General features: G+C 34.0%; 1 protein-coding gene across 2 annotated transcripts in view; it reads left to right on the top strand.

Annotated features, from left to right (window-relative positions):
* The window catches only part of AKR1D1 (aldo-keto reductase family 1 member D1), a 64,720-nt gene extending 52,441 nt beyond the window's left edge, over positions 1 to 12,279 (top strand). For both annotated transcript variants that reach the window (XM_072652611.1, XM_072652610.1), the window contains one exon: positions 10,732 to 12,279. In XM_072652611.1, the coding sequence (XP_072508712.1) occupies positions 10,732 to 10,774 (43 nt within the window). In that variant the 3' untranslated portion in view covers positions 10,775 to 12,279. The remainder of the gene's footprint in view (positions 1 to 10,731) is intronic.
* The last annotated feature ends 309 nt before the right edge of the window (positions 12,280 to 12,588 follow it).

The raw sequence follows: 12,588 nt of genomic DNA, 5'->3' as shown, positions 1-12,588 counted from the left end.
AACAGCTTTGGTTTAGGACTCAGGATCTGTGAGTTCTAATCTTGGTTCTGCCATAAATCAGCTATTTGACTTTGAGGAAGTCACTTAAACTTTCTGGGCCTCAGTTTCTTCATTTGTAAAATGAAATACATAATCTCTTTTTAAAATAACTTTTTATTTTTAGCGTAAATATCAATAAACACAAATCCAAATAAAGTCAACATGCACTTATTAGGTATCTACTAAGTTCCAGTTTGTGCTAAGAGTTAGGGATACAAAGAAAGACAAAAAACAATTCCTGAGATCAAGCATCTCACAATCTGAGGGAGAAAAAATGCAAATGACTATGTACAACAATATAAATGCAGGATAAATCCCTCAATAGAGGGAGGGCACTAGCATTAAGAGAGATCAGGAAAGGCTTCTTGCAGAAGATAATATTTTTAAACTTTTTTTTTCAATCATCAAGAATTCTTTTTTTTTCTTTTTCCCTTCTTCCTTCTTACTATCCCTCACTCACAGTAAGTAAGAAAGGGAGAGATGGGAGGGGGAAGGGAAAGAAAAAAGGAAGGAAAGAAGCAATGAAGGAAGGAAGAAAGGAAAGAAGGAAGGAAAAATTAAGGAAGGAAGGAAAGAAGGAAGGGAGGGAGGGAAGTAGGTAGAGAGAGAAGAAGGGAGGAAGGAAAGGAAAATACCTGTGTTATATTAAGCAAAGCATTCTCATACTGGTTCTTTAAACTTGTCAAAAAGTAGACAGTATTCCTTATCAATTTCCTGTAATCATAATTGATCATTTGATCAGAGTTCTTAAGTTTTCCAAAATTATTCTTTTGTATAATATTTATATCAGAGTAGAAATTATTCCAGTTCTACTCACTTCGCTGTGTATCATTTCATTCAAGTCTTTCCATATCTCTTTGAAATCATCTTTATTCTCATTTCTTCTAGCACAATAGTATTATTCCCTTACAGTCCTCTACCAAAATTTATTTAGTTGTTCCCCCATTTATGGGCATCCACTTTGTTTCTAGTTCTTTGCCACTAGAAACTTTTTCTTTTCTTTGGGGGTATAGGTCTAATAGCAATATAGTTGAATAAAAGGGCATGCATTGTTTAACAACCTATTATACATAATTCCAAATTGCTTTCCAGAATGCTTGGATCCCATTCTTAGCTCCAGTAACATCTCATAAATGTGACTTTTATCTTGAAGCTTCTCCAAAATTTGTGAATTTTGGAGTCATCTTTGCCAATCTGATGATTATGAGATAGGACCTCAGAGTGACTTTATTAATTATTACTGATTTGGAACATTTTTTATATGACTATATATAGATAGCTTAGGTTTCTTCCCTTGAGGACTACTTGCTCATATCCCTAGCCCATTTATCAGTTTATGAATGGCCCTTAATCATATGAATTTGAATCAGTTTCTTGTAAATAAGAATTTTGTTAGAACTTGCTGCAAAGATTTTTCCCCAGTTAACTGATTCCATTCTAATCTTGGCTATCTATAGTAAACCTATTTGTACAAAAACTCTAATTTTATTAAATCAAAATTTTCCATTTTATCATTTGTATTCTTTTCTGTCCCTTGTTTAGTCATGAACTCTTCCTCAATTCATGTCTCATCAACAATTTTTTCCTTTTTCTCTCTAGTTTGTTTATGATGTGACCTTCTATATCTGGATGACATATCCGTTCCAACTTATTATGGTATATAGCATGAGGTGTTATTCTAAATTTAACTTCTCCCATGCTGCTGTCCCATTGTCCCAGAAGATTTTATCAAAAAGTAAATCCTTTCTCTAGTAGCTGGGGTCTTTATGTTTATCAAACACTGGGCTCCTAAGATTGTTTCTTTCTGTATATTGTGTACATAATCTGATCCAGTGATCAATCTCTATTTTTTAACCAGGTCTATATTATTTTAATAATTGCTGGTTTGTGGTATAGATTTAGATATGATACTGCTAGCCTCCCATTATTCATACTTTTTTCATCATTTCCCTTGAGATTCTTGACTCTTTGTGCCTTCTTGTGAATTTCATTATTACTGTTTTTGGTCTATAAAGTAATCCTTTGGTAGTCTAATGATTGTGGCTTTTAATAAATAAACTTAGGTGATATTACTTTTTTACATTGACTTGGTCTACCCTGAGCAATTAATATTTCTCCAAAATAAAGGTCTAGCTTTATTTTTGAAAACAGTGGTTTATAGTTATATTTATATAGTTCTTATATTAGGTAGATTCCCTTTTGACATTTTGTAATAATTTAAAATGAAACTTTTCTATCTCTTCTTGCCAGCTTTTATTGACACCCTAGAGAAATGCTGATGGTTTATATGGATTTATTTTATATCCTAAAACTTTCTTGAAGTTATTATTTCAATTAATTTTTAGTTTGACCCTAGGATTCTTTAACTATACCATCACATACTCTGCAAAAAGTGATCATTTTGTTTCTTCTTTATTTTTATTTATTCCATCAATTTTGTTTTATTCTTTTTCTTATAGCCAGTATATCTAGTACTATATCAAATAGAAGTGGCAACAATGGATAGCCTTGTTTCACCTATTATTTTATTGAAAAAGATTCTATTTTACCCCCATTACATATAATGCTGACTCTTGGTTTTAGATATATATTATTTATCATGTTAAGAAAAGGCCCATTAATTCCTATGTTTTCTGATGTTTTTAATGGAAATGGGTATGGTATTATATCAGATATTTCTACTTCTATTGATATAATCATGTAATTTTTGTTTTTATTACGAATATGGGTTAAGATTATAATTTTACAAATATTAAAACAACTCTGCCTTGCTAGTATAAACCCTACCTTATCATACTGTATAATCTTTGGGATATGTTGTTTTTACCTTTTTTACTACGATTTTATATAAAATTTTTATATCAGTGTTCACTAAGGATATTAGTCAATTTTTTTTTCTGTTTTTACTCTCCCTATTGTAAGTATTAATACAATATTTGTAAATAGAAGTAATTTGATAGGATCTTTTCTTTTACAATCCTGCTAATAGTTTAGATAATATTGGATTTAATTCTTCTTTGAATATTTGATAGAATTCACTTGAATCTATCTGGTCCCATGTTCCCTCCCTACCTACCACCCCACTCAAAGGTTCATTTTTTTTTCAGTTTCTTCCTTCAAGATGAGGTTATTTAAATTTTTTTATTTCTTGTTCTGTTAATCTTGATATTTTATAATTTAGTAAATATTTATTTAATTTAGGTTGTAAATTTTACTGGCATATAGTTGAGCAAAATAGTTCTATAATATCTTTTCTTCTTCAATTGTTGTCAATTCTCTTTTTAATACTGGTAATTTGGTTATCTTCTTTCTTCTTTTAGATCAAATTGACTTATTGTTTTTCTGTTTTATTGCTCAAAAAACAATTTCTAATTTTATTTATTAATTCAATAAGGCTTTTGCTTTCAATTTTATTAATCTCTTCTTTAGTTTTCATGATTTCTATTTTGCTGTTTAATTGTTTTTTCTATTTGTTGGTCTTGTAGGTTTGTTTTTAGTTGCATTCCCAATTTTTAAATGTTCTTTCTCTTTTTTGTTAATTAAATTGTTTAGAGTTAAACATTTTATCCTCTGCTTTGTTACATCCCCAAAATGTTGGTATGTTATCTTATTATTGTCATAATCTTTAATGAAAAGAACTATTCTATGATTTGCCCTTTGCCCCACAATTTGTTGGGATTAACTTATTTATTCAACAATTGATTTTAATGCTCTTTTACTTAAAATAATTTTATTATATTTTAATCTCTAAAATATATTTAATATTTCTGCTATTCTGCATTTGTTTATGATATTTTTATGCCTGAATATTTCTTCAACTTTTATAACTGCCATGCACAGCTGAGAAATAAATATATTTCTTTCTATTTCCATTCAGTAATCATCAGAGGTCTATCAAATCTAATTTTTTAATAATTCCATTCAGGTTGTTAATGTCTTATTTATTTTTTGGCTAATTTGTTCAGCTCTGAAAAGGAAATGTGCAGTCCTGCCCCCCTCCATTATAGTTTTACTGTCTATTTTTCCTTGTAATTCATTTAAATTTTTCTTTAAGCACTTACATAGTGTGCTAGTTGATGTACTCTGTGATTCACCATATATGGTATTTTGCACCAAAACATGGTTTTCCTGGTTCTTTTATTAAAGTCTATTTTTCCTATTGCCTTATCTGAAATCATAATTTCTCTCTCTGCTTTTTTTGTGTTAAGCTGGGGCATAATTGACTTCCAATCCTATAGTTTAACTTTGTGTCCTATGTTTTTTTGTAAAGAATATATTACTGGATTTTCCTTTCTAATCCATTTTATTCTCTTCTGTTTTATGAGCGAGTTCATCCCATTCACATGTACAATTAAAATAGTTAATTGTATGTTTACCACCATTTTTCTTTATACTTTTTCTTTTCTTTACCCCTCCCCTTATTATAGGTTCCTACCTTTTTGTTCTTCCCTTTTAATTCCCTCTTCACTCTCTTCTTTAAGGGTTGGTGATGAATCCCTCCCTGAATCTGCCTTCCCTCTTGTATTCCCTTTACTCCTCTTCTTCTTCCTTTTTCTATGCCTATTGAGTTGAATGTATTCCAGCACTAAATTCTTTGTGTGTGATGTGAATGTATATGTTCTGTCCTCTTTTGACCTGCTTAGATGAAAGTGAAGTTCAAGTGATTCCAGTCCATCAATGACATCCATGATTGTATATCCTTTTCCTTGTACCCTCAGTTATATGAGATGCTTCCCATCTTTCCTCCAAGTTTCCCCCTAATGTATCCTTTCCCTTTCCCCCTTTCTTTCTTCTTTTGGCATCATGAAAACTTAACACAACCTCTTCAAGGTCTTCTATCTTATTTAACTATTTCTATGATCTTTTATGATATTAGATTTCTGAAAAGGACTCTTTTATCACTCCCTTCCTCTCTTAGAATATAAACAATTCATCCTTATAAAGTCCCTTCTATTTGTTTGTTGATTTGTATTTACATTTTAAATTTTTTCTTCATTTTCATTTTTGCATTTCAAAGTTCCTTTTCAGCTCCAGTTTTTTCATTAGGAATGTTAGAAAGTCCTCTATTTAGTTGAAGGTCCATTTTTTCCTTTATACAATTATTCTGGTTAAGCTGGTTAAGCTAGTCTTGTTTTTAGTACCATATCTTTTGCTTTTTGAAATATCTCATTTCATGTTCTCTTTTTGTTTAGAAGGATAGCCACTAAATCTTGTGTGATCTTGACTGTGACTCAATGATACCAGCTTGAATTCTTTCTTTCTAGCTGCTTACAATATATTTTTTCTTTTGTCTAGAAGCTCTGGGTTTTTTTTAGCAATGACATTCCTGGGAGATTTTCTTTTGGGGAGAACTGAGCTGTACCATTTCCTTCTGCTCCAATAACTTGGTCAGATCCACAGGAGGTGGTATTTTAGCTGCTGGAACTTGAAGGAAGCCAGGAGATGAAGATGAAGAGGAAAGAATTCTAGGCATGGAGGATAATCAGCAAAAATTCACAGTATCAGGAGATGGAGACCTAAGTGAGAAAAGTGACAAGAAGTCAGTGTCACTGGATTGTAAAAATACTTAGAGGGGAGTAAGATGGAAAGACCAGAAAGGTAGGAGGGGCTCAGGTTATCAAGGACTTTAAGAGACCAAGGATTTTTATTTGATCCTAGAGATGATAGGTAGCTTCTGAATTTCTATGATTATATTATGATTTGAGTGAGTGAGCAAGGAACTATGTCTTTTCTAGATAATAAGGCTAAAAGTTAGGGAATTCAATATTAACTTTGCTAAAACTTCACTTGGTGAGTAGATACATCATAGGAATAATAAAATTGCAAATCTTGGAGTTAGAATGGAACTCTGTAGTCTTCTAGTCTTTTTCTAATCATGCAGTAACCCTTTCCATAATGTCCCTGAATGATACTCATTCAACCCCTATTTAAACACTTTCATGCATTGGTAACTCAGTAATTCATATCACATCTTATCCTATCCCTTATAGTGAGCCAAAATCTGTTTCTCTGTATCTTCTACCTATTTATTCTTCTTCTGTCCTTGGCAGCTACATGGAAGTTGAATTCTTCTCCCTTAAAAATCCTCCAAATATGTGAGGACAAGCAGTTATGACAAAGTAGAAAGACCACTGAGTTTGGATTCAGAAAACCTGGATTCATATCCTATATCCATTACTTCCAATCCCTATCAATCCACCAAATATTCACTAAACAATTACTATGTGCAAGGCACTGCAGTATTCACTTGGGATACAAATACACAAAGAAAAATGCCCTTGCCTTGAAGGTACTTCTATACTACTAAGGGAGGGGAAGGTACAAAATGTAAATATACAAATATATACTTTATAATTCAAAGAAAGAAAGAGGGAGCAGAAAAGGCTTCCTATAGGAAGTAAAATGAACAACCCTAGGGATATTAGCTGTGTGACCATGGACAAATCAGTTCAGTTATCAGAGCCTCACTTTCTTCATCTTTAAATAGGGATAACAGATTTGGTACACTGCTGAAATTATAGTGGCCACTGTGAGAAGCAAATGAGATAATGTAGGCCAAGTGCTTTGGAAACCATAAATAACCATGTAAATATCGCATATCAGTGTTATTAATTACACCCCCTAAATCTCATCTTCTCTGCTAAACTTCCACAATTCCTTCTGACTTTTTTAGGTAAAGAATAACTGGGATTATCAGGTTTAAAGCACTTGTCTCAATCTGTTAACTATCATCTCATCCACAGAAGATTCCAGGCAACAGTAGAATGACATTCTTTTGGAGATCCTCAAACTAGATGAGATCTGAGGAAGACTTCTTCTCCCTCAGTGACTATATGTCCCCCACCCTCACCCTTTTCTGCTAGCCAAAGAAAGAAAACATTTTTTTCCTTTTCTGAAATTTAAAAACAAAACAGAATAAGGTTGAAATGAATGTTTGCATAGGTTTCTTCACCACACCATATCTTCATGAACAAACCAACTCCCTTTAATATTTCCATTTCCTGAAATCATCTGATAAATAATTGTGCTTAACTGTCTTCAGCTCTTTTCAAGTGAAGTATATAAACAATTATTAAAATTTTTAAATTTTATTTATTTTTTGTTACATATTAAGTTCTAAACTATCTCCCTCCCTCCATCCTCACCCTGAACTAGAGGAGATTACCATTTGACACATACACACACACACACATACACACACACACACACACACATATATATGCATAGATATATACATATATGTAGACATAGATAGATAGAGACGTATGTATATACACATATACATATACATATGTGTGTATACATATATATATATATGTAAAATCATACTCTGCACCTTCTATTTATCATTTCTTTCTCTAGTTGTGGATAGCATGTTCCTTCATAGGTCCTTTATAGTTTATGTGAATATTTATAAAACTCGGAATAACTTAGTTATTCACAGTTGTTCTTCAAACAATATTGCTGTTACTGTACATGCTGTATTGGATCTACTCATTTCATTCTCCTTTATTTCATGCAAGTCTTTCCATGTTTTTTCTAAAATCAATCAGCTCATTATTTTTTACATATTAGAAGTATTCTGTCCCGATCATGTGCCACAATTTGTTTAACCATTCTCCAATTAAGGGGAATTCCCTCAATTTTCATTTCTTTGCCACCACAAAGAGATCTGCTATAAATATTTGAGAACATATAGGTTCTTTTCCTTTTTCCCTGATCACCTTGGGAAACATACCTAACAGTGATATTGCTGGATCAATGGGTATGCACAGTTGTATGATTCTTTGGGCATAATTCCACATTGCTCTCCAAAGTGGTTGGAACAGTTCATAGTTCCAACAGTGTGTTAATGTCCCAATTTTTCCACATGCCTTCCAGCCTTTGTCATTTTCCCCTTCTATCATTTTAGGTAATCTAATAGGTGTAAGATGATATATCAGAGTTGCTTTAATTTGCATTTCTTTGTAAAATGTGGATAATAATAGCACCTACCTCCCAGGGTTACTGTGAGAATCAAATGAGAAAATAATTGAAAAACTCTTAGAACAGTGTATGGCACATGGTAAGTTCTATATAAATGTTAACTAGAGGAAGCAGCAGTAGTAATGATTGGAAGAGATCACTGATGGCTGCTAGACCATTAAGATTGTTTCTGGTTTCTCTCCAGTCTATCCCAATCTCAAAATAATATTTTAATTAAAAGACCAAACTGGTTAAAAGGAGATCTACTTCTTCCACAGAATCATTGTCTAAAACACACATCTTTGGCATCCAAAGTTGCTTCATCCTTTTTGGGAAAAGACAGTTTTGTAAATACCAGGGAACTGCCAGGTGGCTCTTCATACTTAATCGTTCATTCTGCTCACAAGTATCCAACTACCAGCTCCCTAAAGAGCTTTCCCTATGCTGCCATTTTTTGATGTCTTTCTTTTGTTGATAAAGAATATTAGCATTTCAAAACTAGAATGGATCTTAGAGATCATCCAGTCTAATTCCTTCATTCTACAGAGAAGGAAACTGAGACCAAAAGAGGTTAAATGGCTTATTCATGGTCTCTTAGCTGATTAGCTCCAATTCTTCAGCAAAATTCCCAGATCAGAGTTCTAATTGTAGCAGGTTGCTAAAGTAGATAGTAAACATTTCCTTTTCAACATTTTCTATTTGCATAGTTTGTTTTTACATTACTTTCATTTCCAAATTTATGTTTCTCTTCTGCTCTACCTAAAAAACCCCCACTATCACTTGTAACAAATTAAAACACAAGAAACAATTGGGGGGAAGGAGTGGTAAAGCAGTTCAGCAAAAATAACCAAAATATTACTTGAATGGTGCATGCTATTTGCTACACCCATAATCCCTAACTCCTCAAAGAAGACGGTAAGTTTTCTCATCTTTTCTCTGGGAACACACTTGGTCATATTTCCATAGTTATATAACTTTCAGGTTCAGAAAATACCATTTTCAGAGACATTTCTGGATAGATCAAATAAGGAGATTATGAGCATGTTCCCATAACTAAAAAGTAGTAAATTATCATGAATCAATTGGGGGATGGCTGAGTAAGTTGCGGTATATGATTGTGATGGAAATATTACTGTGCTGTAAGAAATGATGAGTTCTATAATCTTAGAAAAACATGGAAAGACTTGCAAGAAATGATGAAGAGTGAAATAAGCAAGACAACATTGTATACAGTAATAGCAATATTGTTTTAAGATTGACTTTGAGTGAATAAGTTATTTTGACTATTATAAATACCCAAATTAACTAAAAGCACATAAAAAGATGTTATATACCTGCAGAGAAACAACTGATAAATAGAAATATGTATAGAATAATTTTACACATATGTGTATGTGTATACATATGTGTATACATATACATGTGTGTATATATGTGTGTGTGCATGTATATATATGTATATACACATATATTTGTGTCTAATGGTAGCCTCTTTAGGGTGAGATAGGAGGGAAGAAAAAAAAGAAACTTACATACCGAGATTGCCTAGTGTTGCAGAAGAAAGTTACCAAATCATACTCACTGGATCCAAGATAAATTTACCTTATTCATGCTCCATTGAACCCTTATTACCATTAGGATTTATTCATCCCTGTTGATGCAGTCAAGTTGCCCATAGAAGTTGATCTAGGTCTTTTGCATTCTCTCTAAGATTGCAGTTCCACACCTGCACAACTTTCCACAAATGGCTTCACCTCCTACTTTACCTAAGAAAATTAAGATTTGAAATAGCCATTGTGAGAACAATGGAGAAGCAAGGAAAGATTAATAAAAAAGATTTCAGAATTCATTTGTAATTAAATAACTTAAATGAAGTGACTGAGTCTCCCCAATGCTGTGTCTTTCCCCAGGAATTTTCTTTGGTTCTGTAGGAATAGAGAGAGCAAAGGGCAGGATGATTTTGGTTTGGGGATTGACACACTGGAAATACCTGAACCTTAAGGGAATTCATGAAAGAAAACTAAAGGGAGAAGGGATGGGAAGGGGGAGGTGGCCATAATTGGAATGGAAGTATAGGAGGTTATAGAAAGAAAAACATTTGCTCAGGGCGTTGCAGATGTGCAAAACAAGGCTGAAGGAGGCTTGTAACTGAGGAACACACTGGGCCAGGAGGAAAATTAAACATCAGCCAAGTAACACCTTAGTACTTGAGAACCTTAGAGCAGTTGGGAGAAGGGAAATAGGCAGAAAGACAGACATATACATTTAAGTGGTTATTACCTACTACCACTATTGTATGGATTTTTTGTGGTGGTGGTCATGGTGTTTTGGGGGGAACAATCAGAGTTAAGAGATTAACCCAGGATCATATTTAGTAAATGTCTGAGGCTGGAGTTGAACTCAAGTTCCCCTGACTCCAGGATCAGTGCTCTATCCACTGTGGCACATAGCTGGTCCTACCACTATTATATGTTGATACTTACCTTTTGAGCTGCTGGCCAAGATTCAGTAGGTAAAATTCAAGGCTAAGAGGGTACATGAGCTGGTGTGGGTGGGTGGCCATGAGTAGGTAAGTGAAGAGGTGAATGGCTCGGCGGAGAGTAAGTAGGTAACAAAGAGATTGGTATGTGTAGGAGAAAGGGGTGGTAGTTAATAGTTATCATGACATGCTACATTAGTAACATTTTCATTGTAAAATTATCTTCTTTGGGGGAATTATTTTGGCAGGTGGAGAGATCATCCTGAATACCCTTTTCATGAGGAATACTGACATCTGAAAATACGTCTACTGATTTTTACTCCCATATGTTCACAAAACATAAACCAGAGGATTCTGTCCAGTCTGAATGGAAAAGGGCAATTGAGCTATACTTCTCTTGTACATATTCTTACTGATTATTTACTGTTCATGCAGGACTTTTTTTGAATCTGTCAGAATCATAAGGCAAAATGATTCATGTGCTAGTAGAACCATGGTTCCTACTGGGTTTCACTGCCCCTGAAATACACCCCTGGGATGCTATGTACAGGCTGGGAGGCATGACTCCTGACTGGAGAGAGAGAGAGAAAGAGACAGAGAGATAAGATGGAGAGAGAGAGAGACAGAGAGAAGGAAGAAGAGAAAATAGAAGAAAGCAATGGAGAATGGGAGAGCTCCTAAAGTAGACAGAAAAGTCAGCACCTCTGCATGTGTCTTGATTCTCAGCTCTTATATCCCCAAAGAGTGGAGAAGACTCATTGGATGAGATTGTTTTTCTCCTCAGTTGAGCTGAAAATTCATCTTACCCCCAGATCACAGACTCCCTAACTCTTGAATATTCTATCAACTCAACAAGTCCGTATGGCTTCCCTGATTACTGTCTTACTAGCTTACTTTGATAAATATGTTTGCTTAGCATCTATGATTATCTTTTTTGTAATAGTGTATGCTGGGGAGAAAATGCTAAACTAGCCAAGCTCAAGCTGTTACGCTCCAGTTAGGGTAACTTCTTAGGTAGGACAGAGCTACTTTCTCCTTAAAATAGCCAGGGAAAGTAATTCATCCAGAAGCCCCTCTCCCTCTTCCAAAAAAAAATAACCCACATCTTTAGACTTCAAATATCTGATGTGTAGAAGGGGTATAATTCTAAGACCCAAACCCCTGTTGAAGAAAGGAGAGCCAGGGGATACTCACCCAGCCATGACTATCCTACCCATAACAAAGATGTAAATCCAGCCTTCCTGAGAAGTGTCATTCCCATCTCTGTCTGTCTCTATCTGTACCTCCCTCCACCTATGGTCCAATTGTTATAATAGTAACTCATTCTACTCTGAGTCCCAGATATCATAGTGCTACCAGTGTATACATTTCATTAGAATTTAGGTACTAGCAGAATTGATCTAAGGATCAGCCTTCAAAAGAAGATACCTGGTGACAAAGGACACTTTAATCAAGATACTACCATCAAGAGATATGTGAGGCCCTTTCCCCTCCTCCATTATTGTGAAATAACAAATATCCAAAACAAATATGTAGATATTTAGCACAAAACAGCTTGCTTTATTAATCACAAATTTTATTATTGAAGAGGAAAGTAAGAAAATTAAAAAGGAGATTTGGGGTTCATAATGAAAGGCAAAGAAAAATTCAAAGCATTGTATTTTCTATATTCACAGAAAAAGAGTGTGCAGAAGAGGGATGGGCTATAATACTATACAATGTGAAATCTCTCCAAGAAGGAAAGAATTAATTCTAAACTATGAGAATCCAATGAAATAAACTGTAGTTGCATGGAACCTGGACTGGTGTCTGTCATTAATTCACTTGCAGCCTATTTGGGATGGGGATCCACAGAGGAAGGAATGAGAGGAGCTATACAGAGAAAATGTTGCACCACTGCCATGTGATTAGGAGTAATGCTTGGTTATAGAACCAGGTACATTCCTGAGATGTTTACTGTAAAGAGAATTTCATTATCTTGACCCTTTTGTTCCCTTTGACTCAATTATGAGTTTGGAAATACCTTAGCATAGTGGATAGAGGGCCAACTGTAAAGTCAACAAAACCTAGATTCAAGACCTGCTTCTGTCTTGTTCTGGCTGTGT

This window comes from Notamacropus eugenii, chromosome 3 (assembly GCF_028372415.1).
Source record: "Notamacropus eugenii isolate mMacEug1 chromosome 3, mMacEug1.pri_v2, whole genome shotgun sequence".
NCBI lineage: Eukaryota > Metazoa > Chordata > Mammalia > Diprotodontia > Macropodidae > Notamacropus > Notamacropus eugenii.
Note: the sequence above shows the minus strand (reverse complement) of the source record. Positions and strands in the feature narration are given on the sequence as shown.